This window comes from Cervus canadensis, chromosome 23 (assembly GCF_019320065.1).
Source record: "Cervus canadensis isolate Bull #8, Minnesota chromosome 23, ASM1932006v1, whole genome shotgun sequence".
NCBI classification, from domain to species: Eukaryota; Metazoa; Chordata; class Mammalia; order Artiodactyla; family Cervidae; genus Cervus; species Cervus canadensis.
The window spans coordinates 53,472,962-53,488,564 of record NC_057408.1 but is presented as its reverse complement, the minus strand read 5'-3'; the positions used below and the strand labels follow the sequence as shown (position 1 = coordinate 53,488,564).

Below are 15,603 nucleotides of genomic sequence, written 5' to 3'. Positions count from 1 at the left end.
GCTTCAAGCTGCTGCATGTACACCATGGGTAAACGGAGCCGGAAGAGAAGTTTTCAGAAGAGCCTCGGTTCTTCACGAAGACTTCGTGTTCCTACTGTGTCCACTGTGGATTTCCCTGATGGGAACTGCTTACAGATAGGAATGGGGCCAGAAACTTCTTGATTTGGAAACCCACCTTGTTTTGGCTATCATCGACTAACCAAGGAAAGGTGATGCTGGAGATTTTGCTTTAAATGACCACAAATTGGATTCACTGTCATTTTAATCCAGTTGCACCCTCATGACAGACCTGGGAGCTGGATATCAGGAGAAGTTATTGAAAGTCTTGGTTTTAAGTTATCAGAGATATGTTTTCTCTCAGCATCCTAACCATTCATGGAGCTGTTAGTCTAAAAACAAGTTTTGAATCATATGAAACATGTAGATATTGAGATTTTCCGTATCCTCCCCTCTAACCTTTTTTTAAAACCCACCCTATGTTTGGCTTGAGAGTCTAATGGGGAAAATGATGGCCCTTCATGGGAGCGTTGGCATGCACCTCGAATGCTTTAAGATTCATGAATGACCCCAGTGCTGAAATTCTTGTTTTGACGATTTTTGATCGGTACCCATAAGAAAATTAACTAATTGCAGTTTTCTTTTTGTCCTTTTGCACCTCTGTTTGCTACTTTCTGTCTCTCTCGCTGTCCTTCACATCAGTCACCTGGGCACCTTGGCACCGACTCATGCCCCCCGCCCCCCTCATCAGCCCACCGTCCCCCTGCATCCCCCACAGGGCTCCGCAGGAGGTGTAAGGAGAACGGGCAGCCCCCACCGGGGGTCGAGCCGGCCCGAGACCCCAGGCAGCAGCACGGGGAGCCCGCCTCGGACCCTGACGGCCGAGGGAAGCCGTGCCCGGGGGACCGCGACGTGGCTCTCAGCTATAAACCACAGCCGGGCAGAGGGGCCACCCTGTTTTCCTTCTCCCTGCAGCTCCCTGGGTCCTTCCCCTCTCTCCTGGATGACGATGGCTACCTGTCCTTCCCCAACCTGTCCGAGAGCGCCCTCCTGCCCCAGAGCCTGCAGCATTACCTCCCCATCCGCTCGCCCTCCCTCGTGCCCTGCTTCCTCTTCATCTTCTTCTTCCTGCTCTCCGCCTCCTTCTCAGTGCCCTATGCCCTCACTCTCTCCTTCCCTCTGGCTCTGTGCCTCTGCTACCTGGAGCCCAAGGCGGCCTCCTTGAGTGCCTCACTAGACAGTGACCCGAATGACAGTTCAGAGGAAGAGGTGTGTACCTCGGCATAGCACACACGTCCCTGTCGTGTTCGGGGCTTCGGTCCGAAACACTTGGTAGACGGCTGCTGCGATAGTGGTCCTCCTTTCAGAGCCTCATTTACCGTCTGTGCCACTCTGTGCAGAGGTTTTGTGTGCCGGGGATGCGCCCCCCCAGCCCCGGGGTTAGGCACAACACCATGTGGATGCAGCAGGCTGAGCCCGGCCAGAAGTGTGCTGCCACCCGCCGGCTCCCGCGAGTGGGCAAGGACTCAGCCAGGAGGCCATCGGACATAAACAACCCGTTCGCTCTGTAGGAACTCAGGGTCAAGTAAAAGGCTCTGTTTAGTTACCATTCAATAAAGGAAAGGACACAGAAGACAGACAGAGTGACTTTTCAGCTAGACGAGGTGAGGTACCAAAACGCGTCCTGATGCAGTGATGCTCTGGGCTGATACGCGGCAGGTAAAGGATGCTCCAGGTGCGGGGAAAGGGTGCCGCCCTTGAGAGTGCATCATCACCATCAGGGTGGCTTTGCAAGGTTGTAAATGCCTCTCTCTCCTCCCTGGAGGTTCTGAAATGCCCCCACAACTCTTTGACTGTCATTGCCAGGCCGTCCTTGTGACTCCTGGAGGAAAGTCCAATCCTGTGGGTGTGTTGAGTCAGAAAGATGGGCTGGAGCCTTTTAAAACACCCAGCGATGTCGGTCATTGGCAGGCAGAAACAGGAGCAGAAACAGCTGAAGTTGAAAACAGCGGTTTTCAAACACAGTCGGGGCGAGACTCATTTTAGGTTTCTATACACCATAAAATAAAAATGGGCTGAAATTGCTTGAGTGCAAGCAATGCCAGATCAGGTATTGGGAGGCAACCATGCTGTCAGGCCAGTGTGAGCCCCAGATCCACCCACGTGAGGACAGTCTGGTGGATGAGCCTCAGGCTGGCAGCCAGGAAAGGACTTGAGCCTTCCACCTCCATCCGTGAAAGCGGGCTGACCCCCATCCCTCATCCGAGCCACTGGGGGAGGTGACGTGGTAGCTGGTGGTTTTTGCTTTTAATTGCTCCCCTTCCCACCACTGCAGGGCACGTGAACAGCCCAGCGGTTTCCCTTTGTGCAGCCTTTAATAGACGCCAGGGAAAAGCACAGAAGCTGCCAACAGGCCTCTGGCTGACACCCCTCCTTCCCCGCCCCCACCTACACCTGCCCCCGGCTCCTCCAGTAATTCTCTTCCCACAAAACAAGGGTTTTGTGGCAGGAGACAAACTCGATACACCTAGCAGTTAGAAAAAAAAAAATCACAAAGTCAAAGCAGCACTTTAAAAAGGAAAGAAAGTCTATTCAGGTCTGTGCTCAGCTAGAAATGATAATTCCAGCACACCTGTGAGTGTATAGCATTGTGAGGTGTGTAAGCATCTATATATAGTTATCATGACCATTTCTTTGCAGCAGCAGGGAAAAAATGGTAATGACCTGAGAGATGTTCTAAAGAAAAGTTTAGGCTTTCAATTTGATATTGCCTAAGAGCCCTTTGCAAGGTTCTTGGATCCTATATGACTTAGCTCCAAATCTTATCTATTAGAGAACTATTTTCACACATGGAAAATATTTTAAGAGAAAAACCACTCTAAATCCTAGGCTTGAATATCTGTTTCTCATAGTAGAAGCATTATCAAGCAATGTAGGTCTAAACGTACAGTCTTTAAGAACACAATATCATCTACAAAGGCTGTTTGTACTATTAACTGGTTTCCAACCCGGACATCTATTCCTTTAGCAATGGAGTTAGTCATCCAGCTCACAGAAGGCAAAAAGATTGCCATTTTATGTTCTTCTGCATTGTTAAATAACTGAACTTTTATGTAGCCAACCACACAGATCTTGTGCCTAATCCAGGGTATACATCTTGTTGTAATCAGTGCATGAAAATTAATGTTCCACTTGGGCATGTCTGCGTTACATCAGCAAAACAAATCACAGCACTTACTCCTCGCAAGCTGGTGGCAGCGTGGCTGGCGTGTCATAAACCCTCCTTGTTCCTGCAAACCCCTGAGACCGTGAACCAGCTCTGGCCTCGGCAGCCTTCCCGGCCACCCATGACAGCTTCCTGCCACATGACCTTGTATTTGGCCATCTGTTCAGTGTCGCCTCTTAACCCCAAATGTTAAGAGCTATGTGCTCTGGTTCATGCTGAGCTAGAAAACTCAGATGTAGGTCATTCAGTTAAAAAAAAAAAAAAATCACCATTTGTTGACACGGCCTGTTTTCTTCCCTGGGCCTCAAGCACTTTGGCAGCAAAACCGGGTGACTTTGTAACATACAGTTCAGCTCTGTCACTTTCGTTTTGCAAAATCACTAATGACTGGAACGCTTTTTAAATATTTTGTCATCCTGCTTACATTTGTTGCATGTGGCCGAGGCTTCATTAGTCCCAGCCCTGCTCAAGAGTGAAATCCAGTGTAGAGAGTTGTAATCCTTTCAAACTATAGAGCTGTTGGTCATTTTTTTCTTTTGTCCTTCTAGAATTTGGCTCAAATAAGGAGGGGCTGAATACTAAATCATCTACATCTCTCAAGAGATATAAGATGAACTTAGTTCACCATAATTATGTGTCAACTTGTGAGGAATTTTTTGATGATGCCAAAAAAAGGAGATGGATTAAATCTGGAGGAAAAGATTGATCACCTGATTTAACATTTTAAATTGTGTAAACACATCATATGATAGTCCATGGTGCACCATGCATTTTGCAGTTTTACTTAGTCACGCTCAGTTGCTCAGTCTGTCCAGCTCTTTGCAACCCCATGGACCGTAGCCCGCCAGGCTCCTCTGTCCATGGGATTCTCCAGGCAAGAATAGTGGAGTGGGTTGCCATTTCCTTCTCCAAACAGTTGCTGTAAAAGTTGCTTATTCAGCCTTTATGACTTCAGTTTATTGATCAGGCACTGTGTTTGTTGAATGACTGACTGACTAGGTTCTAAGGAATTTAAGGGAGCTTAGATGTGACCTAAGCTACTATTTATTTGTGTATACCTCGGAAAAATAATAGCAATAATTGGGAAATGTTGGGTTGGCCAAAATGTTTGTTCAGATTTTTCCATAACTCAAGTGAACCTTTTGGCCAACCCAGTATTATATTCACATTAATATTTATAATTTTATAGGCACTTTTAGCTCTGAGTCTGTCAGGTAGTGTATAAAGACTTAGTATCAATTACCTTATACAGTTAGGGCTATTAATTTCCCCATTTTCCAAGAAGGAAATGGGAATTCAAATGTGAAGCACTCCCCTCGTGCCACAGAGTTAAATAGCAAGAATTAGAGCTGGTATCATTCTGACATGAGACCCTTCCCTCTTATTATCAACCGTGGCAGTAATTCCAGTGCCAAGATGCTTGGAACGCTGCTGAAGTGAATTCTAAAGCCATAGGGGAAGTAACATAAGTGGGAAAAGAAATAATTTCAAGAACCTTTGAGGCCTTTGGCACAACTAGTTAGCCCTCTGAACCAAGTCCTTACTTGTTTTCGAAAGCCTAAGCTTTCCTTGAGTTGTTCCGTACCTTTCAACAGCAACCTGCCTCTGTCTTCCTAAATCAAACCGGCCTTGCCCTAGACTGTCGGTTGGTGAAGCCATGCTAATGCACCAGCAGGGATCACCTGATAAGAAAATGAATAGCCACCCCCCTGCCAGGTGTTGCCAAGATGGTTGGGTCATGACAGCTCTCAGTGTGGTTTCTTTACCAACCTATTGGAAAGGGTTTCCTGCCCCGCTTAGGCACGGGAGGAGGTTGCCAGGATGGAGACTCAGGAGCACAGGGCAAGCATGAGCGACAGCTCCTTTTCTTTCAGGAATATAGGAAATGAAAGCTTGGGAGCAGGTCAAAAAGTCAAGGCGGCCAAAAGTTGTGTCAACTTAACCGTGTCCCAGCCCTCCCTCTTGATAACCCATGTTCTTTGCAGTGAAAGATCTAAGAGGCAGATTCACAGCCTTTGAACCCCGAGTTTTGATGGTCGTTTACAAATTATTAATCACACAGCTTCATTCAAGGGAATTTTAATAGTTGCTAATCGCGAAGGGAAAGTCAGTTGATATTATGTAAGACGTTTAGGTCTCTGTTTCAATGGCCGTGGCTCTTCTCTCCTCCGGAAAAAAAAAAATTAAAAGTGTTTGTTCTAAACCGTAAACGTCTGTAAGACAGATGAAAAATCAGTCCTGAAATTCCTATTGTAATTCTCCCGTGAAAACCTGGGCTCTGTAAAATGCTGTGCTTTGTTTTATTCGTTTCCAACTAAATGTCTCTCTCCCTCCCTCTCTCCTTATTTTTCATTATTTGCTTCATTTGAATGTTTATTTTGGAATAAGATATCAAATTCCATACCTTTATATACCTCTTTCTATTGGAGGGTGGGGCAAAATAAATAATATATCGTCTTTAAAATATCTAGTTAGCAATGCTGCTTGAGAGTTAAAGTTACACTTTTCATTTGTAACACATAGACCGGAGTCACTGGCATGGGCTTTTTATAATTAAAAGGTAATACAGACAGCCTGATGGTCTTAGATGGATGCAAATTGTCAAAATGATATAAAAAATGAGGGGCCGAAAGTCCAGTGACTATTATAGTAGCTTTTTATTTAAACATACATGTTTATTTACCTTTCAAATGTGACCCATTACACTAGAATTTTTTTAAATTATATAAACTGCAATTGTATTTGCATTGAACGTTTTTAGATCTTTCCTGGGCTTTCTGTTAAAAGGGCGGGAGAATGCCACGGCAGCAGACACGGCACCCTGGCTAACGCACGTCCTGCGGTTCAGGCAGGCTGTGTGCCCCTGGTCTCCCTCTGAGTGTCTCTGCTGATGGGACCTGGCTCTGGCCTTCCTTTGGTTTTTGTTTGCACCTGTGTTCTTGTGGGAAGGTAGTGCGATTTTACAGGGCACAGGGAAAGGGACTGGGCTCTCGGACCCGGGCATGCCCGCTTTGACCAGATGATTTGTTTTCTCTTCCTGCCTTCCTCCTGGAACCTGGTCACCTCTGCCATCCACAGACGGACAGTGAGCGCACAGACACGGCAGCTGACGGGGAAACCACCGCCACTGAGGTTGGTGCTATAACCGAGGGGCTCGGCCAGTTGCCTTATGAATGTGCTCTGAGGGCCAGCTCAGTGTTTATTTAGCAGCTTGCATTTAGCATATTGGCATTTAGAGTGGAGAGAAATGCTACCTTTAATAATAAGAGTTAAAAATATTCTGCTGCCTAGACCGCTGGTTCCCAAACTCTGGCCTGCATCAGAGTCACCTGGAGTTTTCTCCAGATGAAGGTCTGGGGTAGGCTTGAGAATTTACATTTCTAACAAATTCCCAGGTGACAGTGACTCTGTCAGTTGTGGGGTCACATTTTGAGAACTCTTGGCTAAACTGATAATACATTTAAAAAAATGTATTCCCTTAACCCGAAAGTTTATGTATGATAGCCATAATGGGAGGGGAAGTCATGGGGGGAGGGTCACAATTAATTTAAGTAGCTTGTTGACTGAATACAAATACATTTTAGAATTCCAAGTGGTCAGAATGCTTATTAAAATTATAATACCTCTCTTAACTCATTTGTTTGGCTGGATATAGTCTACGTTACTCAAAAGAAATGAATTCTCCAAGGAAGAGAAAATTAGCAAATTACTGTTAGTACTTTATGGGAAAAAAAGAAAAATTATCACATTGACCAGTGATAGGAGAGAAACTGTGCTACTATTTAACTTTATTAATTTTTAGGGTTCATTAAATATTTATATGGCTTGTTGTTTTTTAAATCTTCTCTACCAGCAACTAATTAAAATATTTGTAAAAACAATATTTATCTATAGTAATGGCAATCAAGATGTTCATTTCCTAAAGTGCTAACAGAATTTATTTTTTACTCTGCTATAGTGTTTATATTAGGTTGTTTTTTGCATTATCCAATCATAATATTTTCTAGTTAGGTATTTAGGAAGAACTAAAAAGATTATAAGTAGTATTTACACATCATTTCATTGAAAATATGTTCAGGAAAACATTTCAAAGTGGAGTTTAATTGTTTTTTCCCTTTGGAAATGCCAGAGTTCAATTCAAAGCTAGGAAGTCATTATTTTTTAATTTAAAGATAATACTGGAACATTATTAGCCAGTTTCTTTTAGGCAGTCACACATAAACTGATTACAGTGTAATCATTTTCTATGCCAAATGTCCCAATTGCATCTTAATTTTGTTAGAATTAGTTACAGGTAGCTACTGATATATTCAACAAATTTCATTGTAACCCTAACATATGCTATAAATGAAAAATATTTTAGTAATACTACTTTAAATTTCTCTAGCAGTTTAAAATTTGTTTGTATTGATTTGAAGCATGCAAGTGAAGACATGTAACATAGATAGATTACGCATTTTAAAAATAAAACGAAGAGCTATGAATCCACCACCATTGTAGAGTCAGCATGCCATCAGCCCTCTAACACTTTTTGTAAATACTTCCTCTTCTTTTTTCTGGAGCTGGTTGTAACAGTAGTGCAGAGTGGGGCGCTCAGGTTAGACAGTCTGGTTCCCATTGAAACCCGGACAGACTCACCTTGGAGGCAGCCTGCTCCCGTATCACCCGCTTCTCACCCGTAATTTCACTCTGGACCTCCTCTTATGGTTGATTTTGGACTTGAGGGTAGTTTGTTTATTTATTTATTTATTTTAACTTTCTTAGTTACCCAGTATCAGCCCTCTCCTCTTCCTAAATTTGTTTCAAAGTACATGGGCTCAACAAATTCAAGGTTTAAAGAAATTTTTTAACGTGAGAACCTTTGTGTTAAGTTCTCTGTGCCTGACTTCTCTAGTCTACAAATTGGGGATCATAGTAGCTAACCTCATAGGATTATTTTGAAAATTGACTCAGAGAGAGCACTCCTCATTGGGTATTCATAGCCGTTTGATGAATCTTAATTTTGATGTGGCCCCTCACACTTCCTGAACCGTTGCTAATGTAAGGACATCCTGACAAGTCCTAGCTGTCACCTCCCACGCAGGGTGTATGCTTGTCATACTTGGACGTCTCCAAGTGAAGCATCCAAGAGCCACCAAGCACGGAGTCTTTTGCTTTCATCATCTTATTAAGCTTTGTAATTTGTGTGTGAGAACACTGTGGTTCACATATAAGAAAGAAATGTCCTCTAATATAAGCGCGAACAAGTGTCCCCGTGTAGCTGGCTTATCTAGACCCCGTCCTTCGATCTCAGAGTCAATGGCATGGTAAGACTTTTATCTCCCGCTCTTTCTTGATGCTGGCAGTCGGACCAGGAGGAAGATGCAGAGCTCAAGGCACAGGTAGAAAACTCAAAATGGAACAAAAGCCAAAAAAAAAAAAAAAAGCAGCGTGTGATAAGTCACTGTTGGTCTCCAGTGTTCAGATCTTCCAGCATGCTCCGTGGCGGTGACTGTGTGTTGCTGCCGTGCGCAGGGTGGCACTTGTTTTCGTGACTTATCATGTCCCTTACCTTTCCTTTCTTTTCCCCTTTTTTCAGAATAGTCTGATTAAGCGAATAAAGGGTGAAAATGTGTATGTCAAACATAGTAATCTTATGTTAGAGGTTGGTATTGGTATATACCAGTGCATGCTCGTGTGTGTGGGTTCTCCTCCAGGGGCACACCTGTGGGCTCGTACCATGATGCATGAAGGGCGTGTTCTCACCTGTGACTACGTGCAGTTGACTTCTCTGCTTCCTTTGATTCTTTCCTGTCTCCCCAGATGTAGATCCCCTTTCCTGTGTGTGTATTTATTTTAATTCTCTGGTCCCATGTGAATTACACTCTTTACAGTTGACCTTTGAAACTTTTGATTTTTATGCTTGCGTGATGTAGATTTTGTTTTCCCTCGCTTTTCCTTGGAAATATCACATTTTCACCGAGTGTTTGTGGTAGTGTCATGAACCCTGATCAGAATTTTTTTTTTTTATTTTGACTACTAATGAGATAACGACTTTACTTTTAAAAAGAGAGCGAGCACGTGCAGGAAGGAAATCAAATGTAAAACATTGACTGTTGGATTCTCTATATTCTGAATATAGGAGCTAGATAAAACCCAAGACGACCTGATGAAACATCAGACCAATATTAGTGAGCTGAAAAGAACCTTTTTAGAAACCTCCACAGACACTGCCATCACGAACGAGTGGGAAAAGAGGCTTTCCACCTCCCCCGTGCGACTAGCTGCCCGGCAGGAGGACGCGCCCATGATCGAGCCACTAGTACCCGAAGAGGTCGGTATTCAGGCATCAGGTTGCACTCGTCTTCTGTTCACTAGCGTCGCTCCTCTACAGGGTCTTTAGGGAAGGGATCTGGAAGACTTCTGAGTATAGAATCTCACCCCTTGTCTGTGTATAACCTGTAAAATGATTGGGTGGCCAAGGAGTGAGTGATCACATCCCATGGTGCCTTGGAATGACCAAGGACACTCTTGTGCAGGGCTGCTTATTCTAGATTTCACGGCTGAGAGACTGACCTATTGTATGAATGAACTAACTGTCACTTTTTCTGAATGTACTTCCGCTGCCTGAAGAAATGCCTTGAAGGCTCATACATACTTCTCATCACTTGCAAGATGAGGCCTATTGAGATGGTCTAATGTTTGACTGAACATTGTTCTGGAGTTGATAACATTTCAGGACATATTTTCCTCTGAGAATACTATACCAGGCTTTTACTGGTATTTGATTTTTATTTATAATATATATATACATATAGTTTTTTAAAAACTGGTTATTTTAACTGACTTATATATAAACATTTATATTATGATTTATAATCAGTTTTGATTTTTAAGAGGGAAAGTAAAGGCCAGATTTTTGTTTATAACATATATATAGTTTTTAAAAACTGGTTATTTTAACTGATTTATATATATAAACATTTATATTATGATTTATAATCAGTTTTTATTTTATTTTTAAGAGGAAAAGTAAACACCAGAGGTCTTTTTGAGTAAGAGCTTTCCACATAGAACGAATACTCTCTTTAAATGTTCAGCGAGAGGATTCAGCTGGTGTGACTTCAAGGCTCCCCTGGTGTAGGACCCACATTGGTGGTGGTACTAATCTGACCGTAGACTATTACGTATCATCTTTCTTTATCTGTCTGTCAAAAGAAGTCATTTTAAAAGTCAGCTTCTTTCTAGCATCACGTTGATTAACTTTTTTTCTTACCAAGATTCCTTTCTTGAAAGACATTTGTCCAGGAAGATGGGATAGAACAGAATAAAATTAAAACTTAGGCCTTTATGGGAGAAAACTCCTTTTTAAGCAGGAGTCTATATGTGTTCTTGCCTGGAGAATCCCAGGGACGGCAGAGCCTGGTGGGCTGCCATCTATGGGGTCGCACAGAGTCGGACACGACTGAAGCGCCTTGGCAGCAGCGGCGGCAGCAACAGCTATATGCAATGCTTAGATATTAGTCATTTTCTAAACTTCCTTTGAAAGCCGTTTATCTAAAGTGACCACAATCATGACTTGCTTGACAGTTCCAGTCCCACTTTTTAAAAAATGACAAGATGTATCTCCATTTCAATCATTTTGAAAAAGGCCTTTTTATGCAGAATAAATGAAAAGTCCGATGACCGAAATATTCTTGTACCATTGATGGTGGTGGTGGTTTAGTCGCTAAGTCATGTCCGACTCTTGCAACCCCATGGACTATAGCCCGCTAGGTTCTTCTGTCCCTGGGATTTTCCAGGCAAGAATACTGGAGTGGATTGCCATCTCCTTCTCTGGGGGATCTTCCCGACCCAGAAATCGAGCCCAGGTCTCCTGCATTGCAAGTTTCATTCAGATAGTCTAGAGTTTCACAACAAAAAATTTCAGATTTTCCAAAATATTGTAGTTCCTGCATTAAGACTGCCATTCATGAGTTATGGTCAGATTAGTTTTACCATCATTGGTCAAGTTTGATTTACCCTATTTCTTTCTTGTTATTAATTTTATGTTTTTTTGAATTGGAGGATAATTGCTTTGTAATGTTGCATTGGTTTCTGCCGTACAACAGTGTGAATCAGCCATGAGGATACACATGGCCCCTCCCTTCTGAACCTCCCGCCCACACCCTACCCCATCCCACACTCTAGGCTCTCACAGAGCACCAGGCGCTCTCTGCGTTATATAGTAGCTTCCCACTAGCTATTCTACTAGCTTACCCTATTTCTATAAGGGCTGGAAATAAGGAAGGACACATTGGCTCTGAAGATGACAGATACAGGATTAAGTTACAAAAGCACAAAATAAATTGCCACTGAAAAAGCCAAGCTTCTCTTCCTCTGCTATCACTTAAGGACTTGGGAGGTAGCAGGCTCTCTGAGTGGAGGTTCAGGTAGTTTGCTTGGAAAAGTTAGAGTGGTGATAATAAACCAGGGACTGTAGAAGTCTAGGCCATTAGACTTGTAAAAGAAATTTTTCTCACTTATTAAATCCTCTAATTCTTAGAGAATAACATTGATGATCCCAGTCGTGTCCAACTCTTTGCAACCCCATGGGCTATATATAGCCCACCAGGTTCCTCTGTCCATGGGATTCTCCAGGCAAGAATACTGGAATGGGTTGACATTCCCTTCTCCAGGGGATCTTCCTGACCCAGGGATCAAACCCAGATCTCCTGCATTGCTGGCAGATTCTTTACCGCCTGAGCTACCAGGGAAGCCCATTGATGAATCCAAAGAATGTTAATGACTTGAAGAAGTGATGGTTTGAAATACTAAACTTAACATGGAAACAGCTGCCATGTCCTTGTTGATGCAGAGAAACTGCAATAGACCTAAGAAAGGATTTTTTTTTTTTTACAAAAGGATTAAAGGAGGAAAGACGTCCTCTGCAGAAGAGCAAGCACTTGGGTTCCGTAGCCCAGGCATCAGCAGCTGACTTAGTAACTGCATTCAAGTATCTGTTGAGCAATTATGCAGATGGTGTACCTCAGGGCTTCTCTACCACCCAGAAGGGAAAACACTATAGGAAGACTTGCTGGATGTAAAGAAGAGCTTCTTGAAAACAAGGGTTATCAACTCTGTTATCAAAGGGGCTCTGAAAAAGCAGCTCTAAGTGGCCTCAAGCCCCAGAAGAGTGGTCCTTCCTGGGCTGGGCAGTCAGGACTGTGCCCATTTCCCTCGCCTTGGGGGCTTCCATCTGACATTCCTCCCCAGGAGGATGACACCCAGTTTCCACTCATTTGAGGGCCGTGTAGACAGCCCTAAGAATAACCCTGCAAGTTCTTATCCTTCAAATTTTTCTTCATTTCTGTATTCAAACTTAACATGGCTTTCATTATTGGTTGTGTGAAAAGCACAAAAGATAATTGTGTCCTCCCAGCCAGCTAGGCATATGCAAAGTATATTTGTTTAAAAGCACGTAAACAGAAGATATTCATCTTAGAGGCAAGATATTTTTCTAGATAAATTACTCATTTGATCTTACCCATTCATTTAATGTATCTCACTTTAAATTAATTAAACAGTAATTCGCCAGTTTTAGAAAGAGGTCTAATTATTTCTAAAAGAAGGTATTTAACTTTATTTTTTTAAGTGACATCTGAAAGTAATATTATTTGTGTCAGAAGGGTAATGGTACTTTGATTTAGTGACCCTAAGCTTAGTTGGATTTTTTTTTGTCAATCTCAGTGATATAAGTGTTGTTTTGGGAAAATAATATAATGACCCCTGATTTTTAATGAACCATCTTTTTTCCTTTATCTATGGTGGTCAAACCCTAAGTAAATCTATTTTGCTACCAATTTATGAACAATTAAGAAAATTAGGAGTTGGAAATATAATAAGCTAGTAATGGGATCATATTCTTAGAATATAATGTATGTTTAATGTAAAGTGTGAATTTCATTACCAGTTGTTTCACATTTCAAATGTTTGAGTTCATAGCACCCGAGGCCACGATGCCCCAAAGAAGCAAATGATAGCAAATCCTCCTGAACTTTGTAAAACAGACAAACCTGCACATAGAGCCCATGGAATGGAGGGTAGATGGATGAGATGTGAAGGGTGTCGGGTACATCTTCTGTCCACAGATATGTCCCATGGCAGCCTTTTTGTGATGCAGTCATAGGCCTAGTCCATATCAGGGGAATAGTGAAAGTGTTAGTGGCTCAGTTGGGTCTGACTCTTTGCAACCCCATGGACTGTAGCCCAGCAGGTTCCTCTGTCCGTGAAATTTTCCAGGCAAGAATACTGGAGTGGGTTGCCATTTCCTTCTCCAGGGGATCTGCCCGATCCAGGGATTGAACTCTGGTCTCCCACATTGTAGGTGGATTCTTTACCGTCTGAGCCACCAGGGGAATATTCTTTCGTGGTTATTTGAATACTGAGAATTTCCGTATTCTCTAACCACAATGCAATACAGGTTAGCACTTACACATTGCCAGTGCTGTCCCCTTTTGTAAGTTGACAGGCAGTTTTACTGGTATATAAGCTTAGCACAATCATCCCTCCCTATTCATGGATTCCAGATTGTGCACATTCACGTACTCACTGAAATTTATTGTGATCCTAAAATACTAAACATTTTCATGATAATTTGCAGATTTGTCCCCTTTTTTAAGGTGACAGGCAGTTTTACTGGTATATAAGCTTAGCACAATCATCCCTCCCTATTCATGGATTCCAGATTGTGCACATTCACGTACTCACTGAAATTTATTGTGATCCTAAAATACTAAACATTTTCATGATAATTTGCAGACAGGTGCAAAGTGGTAAAAAAATAGTTACTCAAGGCATTCCCAGATAAGGTTGAACAGGTAGCAAGTTTCAGGTCTCATACTGTAAGCAGGTGTCCTTTTCACAGCCTGTTGAGTGCCCTGTTGTTGCTTTTTTGTGTTCTTGTTGGTGATTTTCACTGTCTAAAATGACCTCCAGGCATAGCACTAAAGCGCTCTCTAGTTCCCGAGTACAGGGAGGCTGTGATGTGCCCTATAGGAAAACATGTGTGTCAGGTAAGCTTTGTCCAGGATTAAGTTACAGTGCTGCTGACTGTGAGTTCGATGTTAATGGATCAATAATATATATTAAAGAAGTGGTCTTTAAACAGAAACACACATAAAACAAGGTTATGCATTGATCAGTTGATGAAAATTTCATGACCAGAGGCACCCAGGAACCTGACCCTGTCTTTCCTCTAGGAGCCATGGCTCAGCATTCACTAATTACGTGCTCATTGATTGGGTATTCACTAGACCAGTATTCACGGATTCAGTGTTCACGACAACTTTGTAGACCATAATTGTCATGAATACCTAGAATCAACTCTCTTTATGCATTTTTCTGCTTTCTTGTCCAGGTTTACCTTTGCTATTCAGGTCTCAGATGGCCCTTAAATTGGGCTCCCCCCCCCCCCAAAAAAAATGCATTCACCATGGATCATCTATAAATGCTAGAGAGAATCATCTTTATTCTCTGAATCTGACTTCTGTGACTTTCCATTTAGACCTTGGGGTGCAACTCTGGATGCATATTCCAATCACCTACAAGACTTTTAAACTACTGATACCTGGGTTCTGCATCAGAGTCTGATTTAATTAGAGGTGCACCTCACACATTACCCTTACTTAAAAGCTCTCCACATAATTGTAATGCACAACCAATTTTGAGAACCCCCAACCCAAGCAGAAATGAAAGTCACAGCTCCATAGAGACCCTTATGAGCGAGTAACAGCTCTGTGAATTTTGCAGGCCACTGTAGGGCCTTGTGTCCCAATTATGACACAGACATGAATGTTTAAGTAACTAAATGAAATAGAATGTGCATCTGACTCTGTCTTGAAAGTGAAGTCGCTCAGTTGTGTTCGACTCTTTGAGACCCCATGGACTATAGCCCACCTGGCTCCTCCATCCATGGGATTTTCCAGGCAAGAGTACTGGAGTGGGTTACCATTTCCCTCTCCAGGGGATCTTTCCTACCCAAGGATCAAACCCTGGTCTCCCGCATTGCAGGCAGACTCTGTTTTAACCCCTAGTAAATGTCTTGATCATCAGCTTTTCTTTATCAATACATCTTCACTTCTCTTTAGTCAAACTCACTGGGTTGGAGTTGATCATACATAGGATTAATGGTAGCATTTGTCCCCTCATGTTACCCTTTTCTGTTATAGGGTATGCACAGTTCTGAATGCAGACCATGTGGACGTTTTTAATTATAGACACAGAAGTTTTTAAAATTTAGTTGATGTCAGATAACAGGATATGCTGAAAACCACTGTTTTCCTGCTGCTGGGTCTTTTTTTTTAAGCTTTCATCCTAGGAAAAACATTTAGCTCAGTGATTATAATTAGAAGCCTAGTCTT

General features: G+C 42.5%; 1 protein-coding gene across 24 annotated transcripts in view; it reads left to right on the top strand.

Moving 5' to 3' along the window:
* The window catches only part of EPB41L3 (erythrocyte membrane protein band 4.1 like 3), a 225,957-nt gene that overhangs the window by 199,408 nt on the left and 10,946 nt on the right, over positions 1-15,603 (top strand). For 12 of the 24 annotated variants that reach the window (XM_043443963.1, XM_043443951.1, XM_043443955.1 and 9 more), the window contains 4 exons: positions 6,302-6,355; positions 8,569-8,604; positions 8,802-8,867; positions 9,345-9,536. In XM_043443963.1, the coding sequence (XP_043299898.1) occupies positions 6,302-6,355; positions 8,569-8,604; positions 8,802-8,867; positions 9,345-9,536 (348 nt within the window). The remainder of the gene's footprint in view (positions 1-6,301; positions 6,356-8,568; positions 8,605-8,801; positions 8,868-9,344; positions 9,537-15,603) is intronic. The other 12 variants (XM_043443973.1, XM_043443968.1, XM_043443961.1 and 9 more) reach the window with 3 other exon arrangements.